The 18,481-nt window shown below is 35.5% G+C and overlaps 1 protein-coding gene across 9 annotated transcripts in view; it reads left to right on the top strand.

Moving 5' to 3' along the window:
* Nucleotides 1-18,481, top strand: part of STX17 (syntaxin 17) — an 85,519-nt gene that overhangs the window by 48,898 nt on the left and 18,140 nt on the right. For all 9 annotated transcript variants that reach the window (XR_011246509.1, XM_060014434.1, XM_060014435.1 and 6 more), the window contains 3 exons: nt 4,382-4,607; nt 11,898-12,013; nt 12,092-12,142. Coding sequence is in view for 8 of the 9 variants with exons in the window: in XM_060014434.1 (XP_059870417.1) it covers nt 4,382-4,607; nt 11,898-12,013; nt 12,092-12,142 (393 nt within the window). In the remaining variant the exon portion in view is untranslated. The remainder of the gene's footprint in view (nt 1-4,381; nt 4,608-11,897; nt 12,014-12,091; nt 12,143-18,481) is intronic.

The raw sequence follows: 18,481 nt of genomic DNA, 5'->3' as shown, positions 1-18,481 counted from the left end.
CAGTAATCTTCGCATGTATCTTTTCAAATTAATGTTTTTCGATTTTTTTGGATATATATCCAGGAATGGAATTGCTGGGTCATATGGTAGTTCTATTTTTATTTTTTTAAGAAACCTCCATACTGTTTTTCACAGTGACTACCAAATTACATTACCACCAACAGTGTACAAAGATTGTGTACTGTATTTTTAAATGATATTCATTCTTTTCTACAATCTACATTTTGCCTTTTATGGTTTCCGGTTATCTCCTGAATTTTCAAGCTTGATACTTATATCTTGGAACAAAATAACCATAGTTTTATAAGTTACATTTGCTAATTCCCCTATTAGATGTCCCTTTGCATGTTTCAGTTGTCTGTTGTTTCTGCTGTTTCTTCATTATGTTGTGTATGTCCTCATGTGCTTGATTGTCTTTGATTGGTGGACATTATATTTGAAAAATTATTTATGGAAGTTATTGATAGCTAGATGTGACATTATTTTCCTCCAGAGAGGATGTTCATTTGCTTCTTCTAAGCGTCTGGGGTACTAACTTCCAAGATTATCTTTATACTATTTCAGAGATAAAGATTTATGTTAGCTACACAAAAGACAGGAAGCCAAACTGCAGTTCCTGCAAGGGCTGATTTATTTCAGGATCACCTGCGCTCCTAGGGTGCAGTTCTTTTAAGATTCCAACCCAAGGTACCATAGTGCTTATCCGTAGCAGGTCCTGGCATTGGATATTTTACCCTGAGATTTGTGAGGCTGTCAAGGACTCTGGTAATCAGATACACTCAAGCAAATGTGACCTAAATTCAGGACTCACGTCTCTGGATTTCCATCTTTGCCCAATTCTTGGCCTACAAATTTCTCGCTGTCTTGTTTGCTTTTTTTTTTAATAATAGTGTTTATTTATTTTTACTTGTTGACAGTTTGCTTTATTTATTTATTTATGGCTGTATTGGGTCTTCGTTTCCGTGCGAGGGCTTTCTCTAGTTGTGGCGAGCGGGAGCCACTCACTATCGCGGCCTCTCTTGTTGCAGAGCACAGGCTCCAGACGCGCAGGCTCAGTAATTGTGGCTCACGGGCCCAGTTGCTCCGCGGCATGTGGGATCTTCCCAGACCAGGGCTCGAACCCGTGTCCCCTGCATTGGTAGGCAGACTCTCAACCACTGTGCCACCAGGGAAGCCATTGTTTGCTTTTTTGATGCTTTTGAATTTATTTTTCTTTTGGTTTGTTTTGTGATTTATGTTGCTTTCATCTTTTTAAGTAGTCATTGATGGGAGGGTTATTTTAATTATCCAGCCTGCTATAGCCAGAAGCAGAAACACCTACTTTATATTCTTCACATATTAACTTTAGAGAGACTCTGTAGCTATATAGTAGCTGTCCAATATAGTAGCCCTTAGCCACATATAATTGTTGAGCACTTAAAATGTGGCTAGTTTGAATTGAGATGTGCTGTGAATGTAATATATATGCCAAATTTCTAAGACTGACTACAAATAAAATCATGTAAAATATTTCATTAATAATTTTTATATTGATTACATGTTGAAATGATAATGTTTTGGATGCATTGGGTTAAATAAAATATATTAAAACTAATTCATCTCTTCCTTTTTACTTTTTTAATGTGACTGTTAGAAAATTTAAAATTACGTAGTGTATGGCTTGCATTTATGGTTTGTATTGTATTTCTTTTGGATAGTATAGCTATATAGTAAAGTTGTTGAGCGCACATGCTCTATAGCCTGAATTTGATTCCTGGCTTTACTTTTTACTAGAAGTGTAATCCTGGGATATTTTCTTAATTTGCTTTTAATTTTCTCTTCTGTAGAATGAGAATAACAGTAATATCTATTTCAAAAATAAATTGTGAAGGTAAAACAAGATAAAGAAGGTAAAGCACTTAGCATAATGGACAACTTACAGTAGTGCTGATACAAATTTAGCCATTATTTGTGTTTTTGTTATTATAGTATCAGATTTTATAGTTAAATGGGTATTTCCTTTCTCTCCCTTAACATTTTTCCCTTCACCCATAGTAATAAAGGGTTCTTAAAGCTAGACACCATAATTTGACTGGGGATGTAACATATGTACAGATTCTATAAGAGGGGAAGAATATGTCAGAGGCAAATGCCCATTAGCTGCAGAAACTTCTTAATGCTTCTCCAAAGTAACATCGCCTAAAATACCTCTATGAACTATGTAGCAAGTACATAACCAAGTTATAACTGTAGTCCAGAAAGGAATCACACAGCCAAGAGGTGTGTAGGAGACAATGTTTTTCCAGGACTTGAGAACTGGACTCTAGTCCTAATTCTGCCACTGTGTTCAGCTGGACTCTAGTTTCCATATTGTAAAATTGTGAAGTTGAATTGAATGATCACATAAGCCCCTTAGGGTTCCATGAATTTTACATCTAAAATGCTTATGTATCACATATTTTTAATCCACAGTCCAATTATCTTTAGGTTTTCCAGCTCACATGGGGATGATAAGAGTGGACATAAAGTTAAATGAAGCATAGAGTCATGATAGGATAGAGGTACAACTTTTTGATTCACCCACAATATCTTACAAGATGTTCTAGGTGGTAGCTAAACTATTTTTTTTTCAGAGTTAGCTTTAATTTTAGTAGAATACAATAGATACTTTAGATTGTATTAAGGTACCGTATAGCTAGGAATTATGGTTATAGTTTAATAGAAAGGTTGCTGGACTTGTAAGAATACCTGGGTTTTAACCTGAGTTTTGCTGCTAGATAATTAAGTAAATCCTGAACAAATTTTGTTTTGATTTCTCTATGTGTAATAATGTGGAATGTAATAATATGGACTACATCACCTCACTCAAAGTAGGCACTTGAAAAATTTAAGAAATCAGTACTTCTTGTTCTGTCTCCTGTACAGGATTTGCATTACTGTCTGTGAAAGTACATTAGGGGAAAAGAATTTAAAATATTATATGACTAGAGATCTATAATTTTAAATAAGCATCATATATAGATCATTCTTACAAGTTCTGTTTAATTGTAAAAGAAGAATTGGTTTTCATGTTTTTCAAAGTCTAGACCACTGAAAAAGATGAAAAGCTCCTCAGTTTATTTTATGAAGCTAGCACAAACTTAAACCTGTTAGAATAAGTTTAAACCTAGTGAAGATAGTATAGACACACACACTGTTCATGTGTGCATCCATGCACACACACACACACACACACACACATTCACATACTCATACAGATGTACTAAAATTCCAAATAAAATATTAGCAAATTGAATCCCACAGTATATTAAAAAATTGTATATATTGGCCAAGGAGTGTCTATCTTAGAAATATTAAAATGGCCCTATACCATGAAATTTGCCCATAATTTATTATATCAACATTAGAGAAAAATTTATAAATTATGGCAATAGGTGATTTTTAACAGCAGAGAAGATCATTTCATAAAAATCTACCAACTTCAGAGAGCAATTCAAAGTAAAACAACAGTGAGATAACATGTAGTACTGGCAGTATATGGGGAAATGGGAACTCAGACTTTAGTGGTAGTGTGAGTTGTTAAGCCTTTTGAGGAAGAACTGATAATAGCTACTGAAATAAAGATACATATTATCCTTTGAGTGAGTACTCTAACTTTGGGGAATCATTCCTACAAAATGTAGTATAATAGTATATGCTAGAACACTAATATATACTGTTACCATATATTAGGGTCTAGTACATTTGTTTCATAGTTTGTAATAACTAAAAACTGGAAACAACATGAATGACTTTAATCACTGGAGGAGTGATCGAATAAATTATATTACATCAGTACTATGGAATATGGTACAGTCATTGACCAGGAGGGATATCCATTATGATATTGTTAAGTTGGGGTGTGGAAGTTTGTCAATTGTAGATTATTGTGCATAATGTAATTTGTTTTTTATAAAAAGAAAAGCTGTATATGCTAATGTTTGTATGAGCAATAAGTATGTGAAAGGACTGAGTTAAGAGAAGTGGTAGGATTGGTGAAGTGGGGAAAACTAACACAACATTGTTAATCAGCTATACTCCAATATAAAATAAAAAGTCATTAACTTTTTCTTGATGTGTTTCTGCAGTGTTTCATTTGTTATGAAGAGCATTTGTTACCTTTGTAATAATCACATTTAATGAAGGAAAAAATGCTAAATAAATTCAGAGTATGAGGATGTGAGTTCTAAAGAAGCTGGATTTGGCCAGAGACGTGAAAAAACAGAAAAGTATTAATACATACTGTCTGTTGTAAAGAATACTTCTGATTTCCATTGAAAGCCATTATCACAAATTACCTCTGAAAATAAAGATATTTTATATTAAGAGATGGTGGCTTTAAAGATTTTTTTTTCTTTTACAGCAACTCCGCTCCAATATCCGAGAAATGGAGAAGCTTTGTTTGAAAGTCCAAAAGGATGACCTTGGACTTCTGAAGAGAATGATAGATCCTGTTAAAGAAGAAGCATCAGCAGCAACAGCAGAATTTCTTCAACTCCATCTGGAATCTGTAGAAGAGCTTAAGAAACAATTTAATGATGAAGAAACTTTATTACAGCCTTCTTTGACCAGATCCATGACTGTTGGTGGTAATGTACTAAGTCTTATTCTTGATCATAGTATAGTAATGCAGTTAATTAAGTTTACCTCCTTGTATTGATATTGCAGATTATATATAAATCTCCAGGGATCACCTTCTAGTCCAGTATGCTGAATTCTTGGACCCTGAGTGTGCTTGGAATTGCATATCCTACAAGTTTTACAGGGTAAAAAAATTGAGGCTATGCTGTATAGTGAGGAACTTAAAGGCTTCAAGTACCTATTTGTGCATATATTAAAAATAAATTTTAAAATATTTCCTAAGGAGAATGTCATCCTTGTCTGCAGAGTACTCCTCCCTCATCTCCAGGTGCGGGGGTGGCCTAGGCAGGCATGCTTCTTTCTTAGGCATTCTGGTTTTCAGAGGGCATGTTAGATCTGTCTCCCAGAAAAGTCTGCATTGGGGGTCATGCCATTAACTTTTATGAAGTGATACTCTAAGAAAGAGGCCAATGAAACTGGTCATGATAACTCTTCTAAGGATGTAATTGATAATTGTTGATTGCATTGTATAATGTCTGTGTAAGGAACCCTGAAAAAAATTCTTTGTTTAATAGGTAGTAGTACTTCAAAGCGATTAATCCTTTTTTTTTTTTTTTTTGCGGTACACGGGCCTCTCACAGTTGTGGCCTCTCCCGTTGCAGAGCACAGGCTCCGGACGCGCAGGCTAAGCGGCCATGGCTAGCCGCTCTGCGGCATGTGGAATCTTCCTGGACCGGGGCATGAACCCGTGTCCCCTGCATCGGCAGGTGGACTCCCAACCACTGTGCCACCAGGGAAGCCCCAATTAATCTTTTTTATTCTTCTGGGTATTGAATGGCATCACTAATAAGATTTCTCTACTTGTTTACTGGAATACTTAAATCTAAATTTTTTAATTTGCAAAAGCCCAAATTTTGAACTTTCCTGGCTTTGTTTTATAATTGCTGTCCTTGTATTTCCATTTTTGTTTTAGAGTTTCTCTTTTTAATTTATGCCATCTTATTACAGTTTATATATGTTATAAGCCACCTTAAAACTTTATGGAAAGGGTGTGGTATAAATAAATTACAAATTAGAATACAATCTGAGAGATGCTACAGCTGACCTGTTTTCCTCTTTTTATTTACCTAGGAGTTAGGAGGTTCCTGTATCACTCCCTGTCTCCAAAACCAGATTATTTTTAACACTGTATTTTCAGTGCTAATGATCCAGTTTTACAGGGAAATTTTTTTTTAAAATAGAAGAAACATTTAGGCCATCATCCAGAGTTTCTGGGTAATCTTGCTTTTATTGCCTCCTTAGTACCTAAGCACATAATACATAGTACTTGGCACATAGTGGATTATTAATAAATGTTTTAGAAATCTGAATGAATAAACATCTTTTTAGAGACAATTTTATAATTTCAGATGTGCTCTAATCACTTCACTCTGTCGATAACCGCTACCTAGCAACACTGCCTAAAGTGTTGTTCTGGGGAGAAGGAAATGTTAGCACTCAACCTTGGTCGAAGAGTGTTTGGGAAGAATGCTTTTTGATAGTTTGTAGTTACTGTTTACATCATCTTGTTCATATGTAATTATCACCTCCATAATGATGCAGCTGAATGTTGTTCTTACCATGTAGTGCAAACCTATACTTTATGTTTGTGTATAGAGAAACTGGGCCTTATAAGTTCCCTGAGATTAAGGAGTCATCTACCAGACATTGTGACAGTTGTGATGACAGTAATAAAACTGATAATGTTGGATTTTCTTGTAAGAGTCACTGGCATCAGTCTCTTTTGCTATTTAGGTTTTTTTTTGTTGTTGTTTTGTTTTTTCGGTTTTTTTTGTGGTAAGCGGGCCTCTCACTGTTGTGGCCTCTCCCGTTGTGGAGCACAGGCTCTGGACACACAGGCTCAGCGGCCATGGCTCACGGGTCTAGCCGCTCCGCGGCATGTGGGATCTTCCCAGACCGGGGCACGAGTCCGCGTCCCCTGCATCTGCAGTCGGACTCTCAACCACTGCGCCACCAGGGAAGCCCTGCTATTTAGTTTTGAATTGCTATCACCAGCAATTCCTTAGCAAACAAAACTTTTGAGTTCTATTTAAGTATTCTAGCTTTAATTTGCATTTTAGTATTGCATTGTTTGTGTTCCTACCAGTAGGATTGTTTGGGCTCAACAAGTTTGGGTTTATATGTCATCAGAGGAATTGGGTCATTATTAGAAAAAGGTAGTTTACCCAGTTTGCTGGCAATTAACTTTCTCTGTAGGGAGCTGACTGGTGTTAAAAAAAAATGTTGGCAAAATTTGAGGAAGCATGTGTACGGAGGAAGTGAAGAAGATTGGGGCAGAGCCAGAGGATAAGGGAGAAGAAATAGGTGAAATTTGTTTTCCAACCCTGTTGGTTCTCAAACTTCTCAATTCATGGAATACCAAATTAGCTAAAGAACTAATCACTTGCCACTGAGAGAAACTACAAAATTAACTCTCTGCATCTAGTGCTGATTTAATTGAAACAGTCATTCTATTTATAAAATCAGATACCTAAATTATACCTAAAACAGTGTGTATAGTTTCAAATTCTGAACTGTCTGCTGGTCAGATTGTGCTTTGACTTTGAATCCATTGCCAACATTAGCAGTTAAAATTAACTGTCTCACCCAATGCCTGAGTATTTCACCAAATGTGAAGTTTCTACTAGGTTGTGTTAAATCCATAAATATTATTAACAAGTAATTGAGAGGGTGGGAAAGAAGAATAACGAAAAGAGAGCAACTAATACATAAGACTTTAATAGTGGGGTAAGAACTGGGTTTGCTCCATGTGTGGTCTTCTTCTAGCTGTAGACTCTTTTCTGTCATTCTACATGTTTTTATACTGTGCTCTCTGTTTTTTTCTTATTTTTGCTTTAGGTACTCATAATAGTAATGACAGCCTATACAGAAAATATATGTTTGATTTGCACAGAAATTAATGCCTTAAAATACTTTTTCCTTTAAAAATTCAATCTGATTATAAATAAATTGGTTGGAAACATCAAGATTCAGGAGCAATGTTGCCACATTTCCATGACTGAGATCAAAATACAAAAATAGTTTTTCATTTACAGATAGAAATAACAAGTAGAATAGAATGTTTTATGTTCTCTGGAGAATGAAAGAAGCTTATTAAGTTTAGGGGGAAGCTGTGATGATTTTGCTGTTTCTTTTGTCCAGATTCTGAGAGTTCCTAAAGCAAATCTTCTCTGCCGATCTTGCCTGATCTGAGAAACTCCCTTCTTTCTCTCCTGTGTGTCTAGTTCATTTTTAGCATATTGCCTCCCACCAAGAGAAGTGATGAGCCTGCACATTTGTTTTGTATTTAGAAAGGTGTATCAAGGCATACAGAGCAAACTAGTGCTTCTCTCTATCTTTCTTTCTTACTCCCCATCCAGCACACACACTTCATCAGTGCAATAGAAACAGAATCTTATTACATTTTAAACAAATATTCACAAAAGGAAAGAATCCAACCTTAAAACTGCTGGGAACTTCAGACCAGCATATTGAATTTAATGAAATATTAGATATTATCACAGTACATATATACACTTGTATTGAACAGTTTTGTAAATCACATAGATGCTTTTGTATATTATTCAGAAGGTGTGTTTTGTATTGGTTTTAATATTCTTAAAAATTCTCCTCTGCAGCTTAGTTAAGCCATGACTTAGAAGTCATCTTATTTCAATGGGTAGGTTTATGTAGATGATCAGTAAAATAATGTCACTATGTTAAAGCTGTTAGAACATGAAAGAATTCAGGAAATGCTTTTGAATTAACTTAGATTTATAATGGAACTTTTTCTAATGTAGTAAAATTTAGTAGAAATTCCTTAAATATGTCTTGTAATTCTTACTAGAGTCATTGCCCTTCGTGATGTATGGAGAAAGGTGGGGGGGGGGCAGAGAGAGAATATGTTTAGACACAGAGAGAAAGGAGGAGTCTTATGTCCATGTTATTAAGCTTATTTTTCACATGAATTAAAAATATCTTAATGTTTATTTGAGTTTATAGTCAATAATATTTTATAAATAGAATTTGAAAAACACTGGTGAGTGATACGTATAGTCCACGTGCCCTTTACACTTGCAGTTGTTTGCAAGTGGATGGAACTGAGATTGTTATGTCCTGTAAAACAATAGCAATTTTGACTTCTGTGGACAGGATAAGAACTCTTTAGCCATCTTTCCTGCAGCTATAATCTATCTCTGTGTTTTGCCTCATCATGTCTGTAGCAACTTGTAAAAGTTCAAAGTCAATGGATGATCACTGAGATATAGTGATTTTTAATACAAGCTGGAATAAATGAATTACGGAAGTTGTAGAAATTAAAAGATTCCTTTCTCTATTGTTAGTCACGCCTCGAATTGATTAGTGATGTTCCGAGTTGTAAGTTTACAGCAGGATTTTCCATGGAAGAGAACAGATTTCTTTGTTCTAAGACTCCATTTGAACTAAGATGCATACGCAGTTTGGTTTCAAGTGAAACATAAATGACTTAAACATTTTTTATTTTTTCACTGAGGGAAATCTTTTGTGTTTGCTTCAAATGTCAAACATTTCCCATCCCTTCATTTTTTAGGTCAAGAATTTATGTAATCATGATAATAATAATTATTTTGTTATACATCCTGGCATATTTCATTGGAATCTTCTCTAACAGAACGAAGATTATGCCTTAAAAAAAATCTTTTGAGTGTTGTTATGTTTATAAAGTTCTGCTTTACATTTGATCTGTTAATGATAACAGTTATCATTATTCATCATCCTATTAAAGAAGTTGGGAGCTCTTATTACAAAAGCAATATTAAGTAGAAGAAAGATCTTAGAGTAATTAATTACTTTGAGAAGTATTTTTATGTGATAACTTAAGACAGGGTAAATAACTCTTTTAAGCATTTGTAAAAATCAGAGCTTTTAAAATGTTGGATATTTGCTATATGTTGTAATGTAAAACATATTTTGTATTTGAAGTTTTTGCTCTTCCTTTAAGGTAGGGAAATGTACTCATTTCAGTGAAGATTCAAAATTAAAAGAACACTGTCAATTCTAATAAGCCTACAAATTAACTTTTAATCAACTGACTGTGCCCTTCCTAAACAATTCAGATGGGTTTTTTTCCTCAAGAGGTAAAACATTCTCAAATTTTGAAAGTAAAATAGTAATGCAGTTTTATAAAATACCACTTTTATATTGTATGTCTTTTACTTTGTGCTTTGGCAAGACCAGACTGCTGATTTTATATTAAGCTATATTGGTTGTTGTTTTTTTTTTTGAGGACCTTTTTCATGCTGGTCTCTCCACCTAGAATTTATATTCCTATCTTCTTAGGCTAGTAGGAAAGATCACCTTTTTTAGTTTGGTGCACACCACACCAAACTAGGTCAGATGCCACCCCCAGCTTGAAACTCCCATAAATACTATATGTATCTATATTTAGCTAGATATCTGTGCACTCTCTTATTGTTTTAGGATTGTCTCTTTGTATGTCTTCTCTGCTAGAATATAAGTTCCTTGAGAGCAGATACTTTGTATTCACTTTTTTTTATCCCTGGTACTCAACACAATATATAATGGGTGCTCAGAAAATATTAAAGTGGTAGGTGTTTTGAGCTTGCAGTAAGGAAGACAAAGGGAAGTAGACCTTCACATCTCTTCTTTCCATTTCCACCGCCACTATCCTAGAGCACACCATCATCATTTTGCACCAGACACATTGAAAAGCCTCCCAACTGGTTTTTCACTCTTTAAGTTTTCACCTTTCAACTCCATCCTTAATCTGTTGTTCACACTACAGCTGTGGTTACCTTTCTAAATCTGAAATCTGATTATGGCACCCTCAGCTTCCCGTCTCCCACTCCTTTTAAAAGTTCCAGATTGATCTTAAGAGAAAGACAAAACTCTTTAATATAGTTTACAATGCCATAAATGATGTCATCTTAGATTTCCAGCCTCAACCTTTGCTTTCTCTTGTCATAGTCTATGCTTCAGTTATACTGACTCCTTTCAGTTCCCAAACTTATGCAAATATTATTCTCCCTGGCCTGAATACTTTCTCCTTCCCCCTCTACCCTTGCCCCAGTTCAGCTATATAATTTCTGTTCATCCTCAGGCTTCAGCTTCAGAACCTTCTCAGACCACTCTTCCTCCACAAGTCTAGGTTAAATACCTTTCTTTGGTGCTCACATAGCATTCCATGCTTACCCATATCATAGTTCTTATCAGACTATAGTGAGCTTGCCTGTTAACATGTCTATATCACACATTATATAGTAAGTTCCATTAACAATAGTGGCAGTAGCAGTGACAGTAATAGTAACTATTAACCACTTGTTCTTAATAGATAAGCCAGCCACAGTGCAAAATAAATACCACCTCATTTTACAAATGAGGAAAATCAGTCAAAGAGGTGAAATACCTTCCCAAGTCAAAGAGCTAGTAAATAGCCAAACTAGGATTCTAACCCAGATCGTTCTGACTAGGCCCATACCCCTAACCACTATGACTTGGAACTGTTTTGTGATTTACCTTAGCACACTGATTGGCATATAGTAGGCATTTTATAAATATCAGTTTAATGAATGGATTGGTAAAACCAATAGAAGGAAATAAGAAAGACTTGAAAGTGGAGTTTGGAGTATAAATTAATTCATCTTTATAACAGTGTTTAATGAGGAAAGCCTTAATGGGTTGATGACTTTTTGAAATCCAGAAATGACATAGAAGCAGTGGAGGCATGGGCCAGAAAAATTACTCTGAGGAGAAGGGTGGCAATATGTACAAAAAGATACATATGGTAAGAGATGTTAGTTTGATGACAAATTTATTGTTACCAAAAATGACTGATTTTCATTGCTAAAAATACATCACTTCCCTACTTTTAAAATCTTGTGAATCTGATGTTTATTACTAAAATAGCCAAAGAAATGTTAATGATTTAGCAATGAAAAGTGTTAAACATATCTACTGGGTATCTCTTCATAGAACATTGGCCAAATAGAATAGTTCTACTTTGTGCTACTTCCACATCTAGCCCTAGTTATTCAGATTGGGTAAGTTGTATCTGTAGCAATTTTTTTAGATGACTTTGTAGAATAATTAAAGAAAAAATATTTGTTAAGTAACTTGCCCATAGATATATAATCAATTTACTTTTAGCCTGAATTCTGTTAGTAAGCATTTCACATGGTAGTTGTTTTATGGAATTGATTCATTCTACCGTCTTTCTAACAAAGCAGATAAACTCTAAACATGAGGCTATGTTCATCCAGGAACATTTCACACTGCTGAAGATGAAGCTGATCCTCAGAGTATGACTCAGATATATGTGTTGCCTGAAATTCCTCGAGATCAAAATGCTGCAGAATCATGGGAAACCTTAGAAGCGGTATGTTAAAAATGATTTTCCTTTTGGTAGCTGTGAGGCATGAAAGTAAGTAACTTCCTCTTTCTCTTTCTTTTTAAGGACTTAATTGAACTTAGCCAACTGGTCACTGATTTCTCTCTCCTAGTGAATGTAAGTATATAACTGTTTTTGGCTCAGAGATGTTAGATTAATAGGATAAGAGACTTTTATCAATCACTAGGCTTCTGAGCAGAATTTTAATAGAATTTACAATTTTTTAAAAATTAAGGATCTTTATTCTTTTTTTTTAAATTCATTAATTTTTTATTTTTGGCTGCGTTGGGTCTTCGTTGCTGCGCGCGGGCTTTCTCTAGTTGCAGCGACCGGGGGCTGCTCTTCATTGCGGTGCGCAGGCTTCTCATTGCAGTGGCTTCTCTTGTTGCAGACCATGGGCTCTAGGCACGCGGGCTTCAGCAGTTGTGGCACGTGGGCTCAGTAGTTGTGGTGCATGGACTTAGTTGCTCTGCAGCATGTGGGATCTTCCCAGACCAGGGCTCGAACCCATGTCCCCTGCATTGGCAGATTCTTAACCACTGTGCCACCAGGGAAGTCCCGAATTTACAATTTTTAAGACTGGTATTGAGCCATGGACAGAAGCCTAACTGTCCTCAAATCCAAGTTCAATTTAAAAAAAAAATTATTAAGCACTTTTTACACAAAATGTACTTGGTATTGGGGTTCTGACAAGGTTGGATATAGAAATAAATGAAGCCTGCTGTCTGCCTTTAAGGATTTACAGTGGGTGGCCATAAGCTTGGACTCACCCAAAACTGAAATTTCAAGCATTATTGTTAAATGCAAAAATAAGGTGTGAAAAGAAGTATTATTGGCTCCAAGGAGAATTGTTTAATTCCAAGGGAGGGAGCCAGGGATTGTGACATAGAAGCATTAAGGATAGTGTCACAAGATAGGTAGCATTTGCTTGAGCCTTGGAAAATGAGTAAAATTTCCACAGGAGGGAATGAGGGGGTGCATTTGAAGACATCTAAACAAAAACATGGAGTAAAGAAGGGTATAGCCTTTCAGGAATGACAAGAACTACAGTGTAACCAAAGCATAAGATACCATGGGCAAACTAAGCAAGGAGATTGAGATGCCATTGAAGGCCATACCAAAGAATTTGAACTTTACTTTGTAGGTATCAAGGAGCCAGTAGATTTTTGAGCAGATTAGAGTGATGTGATAGCCTGTGCTTCAGAAAGGTCACTGTTAGCAGTGTGAATAATAGCCCTAGGGAGGAGGAGATTATAGGTGGAAGGACCTTAGGAATCAATTGCAGGAGTTTAACTGAGAGCATGGCAATACAAGTATAAAGATAAAAGACAGCTGAGAGGTATTTCTGGGGTAGACTTAGTAGGAATTGGAGGAAGATGGAAGAGTCAAAGAAAATAAACATTAAGGCTTTATTCTGCGTAACCGGGTAGCCAGTGATACTATTAACATAGACTAGGGAACATAAAGTAGATTTGGTGGGAAAGATAGAACAGATTTTGTCATTATTTTTATAAGTTATTCTTATTTTTCCTTCCCAGGAATTGTGGGAAGGGGTGTGTGTGTGTGTGTGTGTGTGTGTGTGTGTGTGTGTGTGTGTGTGTGTGTGTGTGTGTACGTATGTATATACAGGTGCAAGTCTGTTTCTGCGTATGCTTCTGTCTGGGTTTAGTTCATTGTTCTTGATCAAACCATGATTTAGGGGTTGTACATCTTTGAGTTATGGTTTCCCTGACATCTGGCTTTAAATTAGAAGAAGTTCCTAGATCACACAATCTCAGAATTGTCCTTTTGGAAAGGACTTAGGAGGCCTACTAATCTAATCCTTCTACTCTTGCACCAACTTCTCAAATAGATGATCTTTTGCCTATTTTTGAACAATAACAGTGCAGGGATACAACCATTCCATTTGGAGTCTCTAACTCTTAGAAGTTTTTTCTTATGTAAAGTAAACTCTACCCTTAATAACTTTCCTCTAGTACTTTTGCCCTCTGGAGCCATATCCTGAAAAAGTTTGGTCTTTTTACCATACAAAAGTTTTTCACCACAGCCAACATAATACTCAGCGGTGAAAAGCTGAAAGCCTTCCCACTAAAATCTGGAATAAGACAAGGATGCCCAGACAAGACAAAAATAAAACATATCCAAATTGGAAGAGAAGAGGTAAAATTGTCAGTGTATGCAGATGACATGATACTATGTCGATGGGCATTTAGGTTGCTTCCATGTCTTGGCTATTGTAAATAGTGCTGCTATGAACATTGGGGTGAATGTGTCTTTTCACATTACAGTTTTCTTCAGATATATGCAGAGGTGTGGGATTGCTGGATCATATGGCAACTGTTTTCAGTTTTTTGAGGAACTTCCATGCTGTTTTCTAGAGTGGCTGTACCAATTTACATTCCCACCAGCAGTATAGGAGCGTTCCCTTTTCTACACCCTCTACAGTATTTGATATTTGTAGACCTTTTAATGATGATCATTCTGACCGGTGGTAGGTGGTACCCCTTTGTAGTTTTGATTTGCATTTCTCTAATAGCGATATTGAGCATCTTTTCTTGTGCCTATTGACCATCTGCATGTCTTCTTTGGAGAAATGTGTTTAGGTCATCTGCCCATTTTTGGATTGGATTGTTTGTTTTTTTGTTATTGAGTTGTATGAGCTGTTTTATATTTTGGAAATTAATCCCTTGTTGCATTGTTTGCAAATACTTTCTCCCAATCCATAGGTTGTATTTTCATTTTTATTTATGGTTTCCTTTGCTGTGCAAAAGCTTATAAGTTTGATTAGGTCTTGTTTGTTTATTTTTGCTTTTATTTCAATTGCCTTAGGATACTGACCTAGAAAGAAAACTTTGCCACAGTTTATGTCAGAGAATATTTTGTCTGTGTTCTCTTATAGGAGTTTTCGGGGGTCAGTCTTGCATTTAAGTCTTTAAGCCATTTTGAGTTTATTTTTGTGTATGGTGAGAGGATGTGTTCTAACTTCATTGATTTACATGCAGCTGCCCAACTTTCCCAGCACCACTTGCTGAAGAAACTGTCTTTTTCCCATTGTATATTCTTGCCTCCTTTGTCGAAGATTTGACTGTAGGTGTGTGGGTTTATTTCGGGGCTCTCTTTTCTGTTGCATTGATCCATATGTCTTTTTTTTTTGTGCCAGTACCACACTGTTTTGATTACTGTAGCTTTGTAGTATTGTCTGAAGTCTGGGAAGGTTATGCCTCCTGCTTTGTTCTTTTTCTTCAGGATTGCTTTGGCAATTCTGGGTCTTTTATGATTCCATATAAATTTCAGGATTATTCGTTGTAGGTCTGTGAAAAATGTCATGGGTAATCTGATAAGGATAATATTAAATCTGTAAATTGCCTTGGGTATATGGCCATTTTAACAATATGAATTTCTCCAATTGAAGAACATGGGATATCTTTACATTTCTTTGCATCAACTTCAGTTTCCTTTATCAGTGTTTTATAGTTCTCAGCTTTCAATTATTTCACCTCCTTGGTCAGGTTTATTCCTAAGTTTTTTTTGTCGTTGTTGATGTGATTTTAAAAGGGATTGTTTTTTTACTTTCTCTTTCTGATATTTCATTGTTAGTGTAAAGAAATGCAACAGATTTCTGTATGCTAATCTTGTATCCTGCTACCTTGGTGAATTCATTTATCATTTCTAGTAGTTTTTTTATGGAGTCATTAGGGTTTTCTCTATACTACTCAGCCATAAAAAAGAATGAAATAATGCCATTTGCAGCAACATGAATGAACCTAGAGATTATCATACTAAGTGAAGTAAGTCAGAAAGAGAAAGATACCATATGATATCACTTATATGTGGAATCTAAAATATGACACAAATGAACTTATTTACGAAACAGAAACAGACTCACAGACATAGAGAACAGACTTGTGGTTGCCAAGGCGGAAGTGGGGCTAGGGAGGGATGGATTGGGAATTCGGAATTAGCAGATGCAAATTATTATATATAGAAGGGATAAACAACAAGGTCCTAGTGAATATAGTTCCCTGTATAGCACAGGGAACTATGTTCAATATCCTGTAATAAACCATAATGGAGAGGGAAAAAAAACAAAAAGTTTTTCACTTCTTTGAGATCAACATTATCCTTCCTAACCCTACCACACCTCAGCATATTTTCTTCTCTTAAGAACTCTTGATTCTCTAATGTGTTCTTTCTAGAATATGATTTCTCAGCTTTTCAGTACTAGCGACTTACTCTGCTTGTTTTCTAGTTTGTGGATTTTTTTCTTGGAATGTAATGCCTAAAATTGAGTACAGTAAATTGTTAAAAGCATTTTCCTTTTTTAAATGCTATTAAATCAGAAGCAGCAAAATGTTTGAAATTTCTGAATTAGGTATCTGTATAGTGTGTTAATATATTTGCATATAAAAGGGAATAATACAATATAAATCCCAAAATATTTGTTGTTTTTACAATCAAGATTTATTCAATAATTGTAACTCATAATCTGATCTAATGCAGTTTGTAAAATCTGTACATAGTTTGTAAAATCTGTGTGGTTACACAAATATTTACATTGCCAAAAGTCATCGATATGTACATGATAACATGGATAAGTTACAGTGTATGTAAATTATACCTCAAAGTTGATATAAAAAACAAACTAAACATGTACAAAGTTCTTCTCATTCAAAAGGAATACATTTCTCTTCCAATGGAATAGGCACATGAAAGGGCAATTAAGGGTTTGTGGCCATTTAACAAGTTGTATTTCTGATTACATTATGTAAGCAGCTCCTAGCCCCTAATCTGAGGAAGATTTGTGCAGGAAAACTTTGGGTATAGCCATGGCTGTAAACAAATGTCCTATTTATAATAGTCTGTGTAAGGACATGAGACAGAATGCTATTAGGCAAAAGCTCAAGGGAGAACCCCTGATTACTGTTCCCAGGGTGAGTGAGTTCTCATGATCACATTGTCAAGCACTCAACAGAAACTCCATTTAGACACCATATGATTTGGGAACGTAACAAGAGTGACCACATCCTCTCATTATCATCACATGGTCATGATAGTATCTAGGCTAATTAACCATGTATTTATGGAGTGCTTTCTATGTGCATAACACTGTGCCAAACTCAATGAAGAATAGAGAATAGTATAAAAAAAGAACCTATAGTTTAGTCAAGATAGTTACACAACATTGTGAATGTACTTAATGCCACTGAATTGTACACTTAAAAATTGTTAATTTTATATATATTTTTACCACAATAAAAAAGTACTTGCAAAGCCATTGAGAGATCCACATGTGGTCCAATACATGTTAATAAATTAATATCTACTAGGCACCCTGCTTTTTTCTTCAACCTTATTGCTCAAGTGTCCTCTTCTATTCCTGTAACTGTGGAACCAACCCTATTTCTAGTCAAGGGGAATTAGAAGAACTCTGGGCCATTCGCTCAACAGCACATCACCACTGCTACTAGTCCAGTTTTGTCTCTACCTTTTGTCTTATTCCTTATGGCTCTTATAATCAAGTTTTAGTCCCAATGCATAAAACTGGGTTGTAATAGATTAGATCAGATTCCTCCATTTATTACCAATGCGACCTTGAGGATGTTAACAACACTAGCTTTGTAAATTGGTGGGAAGACTCCATGAGATATTTTCTACTATTTCCCACTCCCTTCCCTACCACACTGACCCACTGCATTCCTTCTTTTGTCCCTCCCTTATTAGATTCCCTCTTTGCTTGGTATTCTGCTTTGCCACCACTAATACCTTTAGACATTTTAGTGCTATGGTTCCTATAGTCCCTTTCCTATTACTAAAATCTCCTAATGTCAACACCATACTTACCTACTCTGTTTATTGCCTACTGTAGGACAGTATACTCTGCCTGTATCTCATAGTGTTTGTTTCTGGGCTTTTCTTTGTATATGATTGCATGTTAATTAAGGCATATAGATTATGTATCTTTGGAGTTCAGAACCAAGATAGCTCACTTGGTTGGGATCTAAGACTAAAGCTGGCCTTGAAAGCTGGCTGGAATTTAGAGAGTGAAGAATAAAGGAGCATACCTGGAATTTTGGCATTAGCTTCTTAAACCTGTAGCTTTCCAAGCACACTGATTAAACTGTACAACTACCAGCAAGGGAAAAACAATTCTTCATTAGTTTTGACTTCAAATGCCTAAATTGCATTCTACTTGACAAATATTAATAAATCACATTTTTTCAGACTCTTAGGTGCTCCTATAACTACTTATTAAGATTCTGTTATTTTTTTCAGGCAGACAAGGAAACCTAATTCAGTGTTTCTTAAAATCCATAGACATATTCTTAGAGTATTTCGAGAATTGTTTTCCTTTAAAAAGGGAAAAGTCTATACATTACTCTAGTTTGAGAAAGCTACAGAGTCTCTCATAAATGGTTTTAACTCATTGTTAAAGGGATGTTGAGAGCATATATGAGG

Source organism: Delphinus delphis, chromosome 6, assembly GCF_949987515.2.
Source record: "Delphinus delphis chromosome 6, mDelDel1.2, whole genome shotgun sequence".
Classification (NCBI taxonomy): Eukaryota; Metazoa; Chordata; class Mammalia; order Artiodactyla; family Delphinidae; genus Delphinus; species Delphinus delphis.
This window is presented reverse-complemented; position numbering and strand designations above follow the sequence as displayed.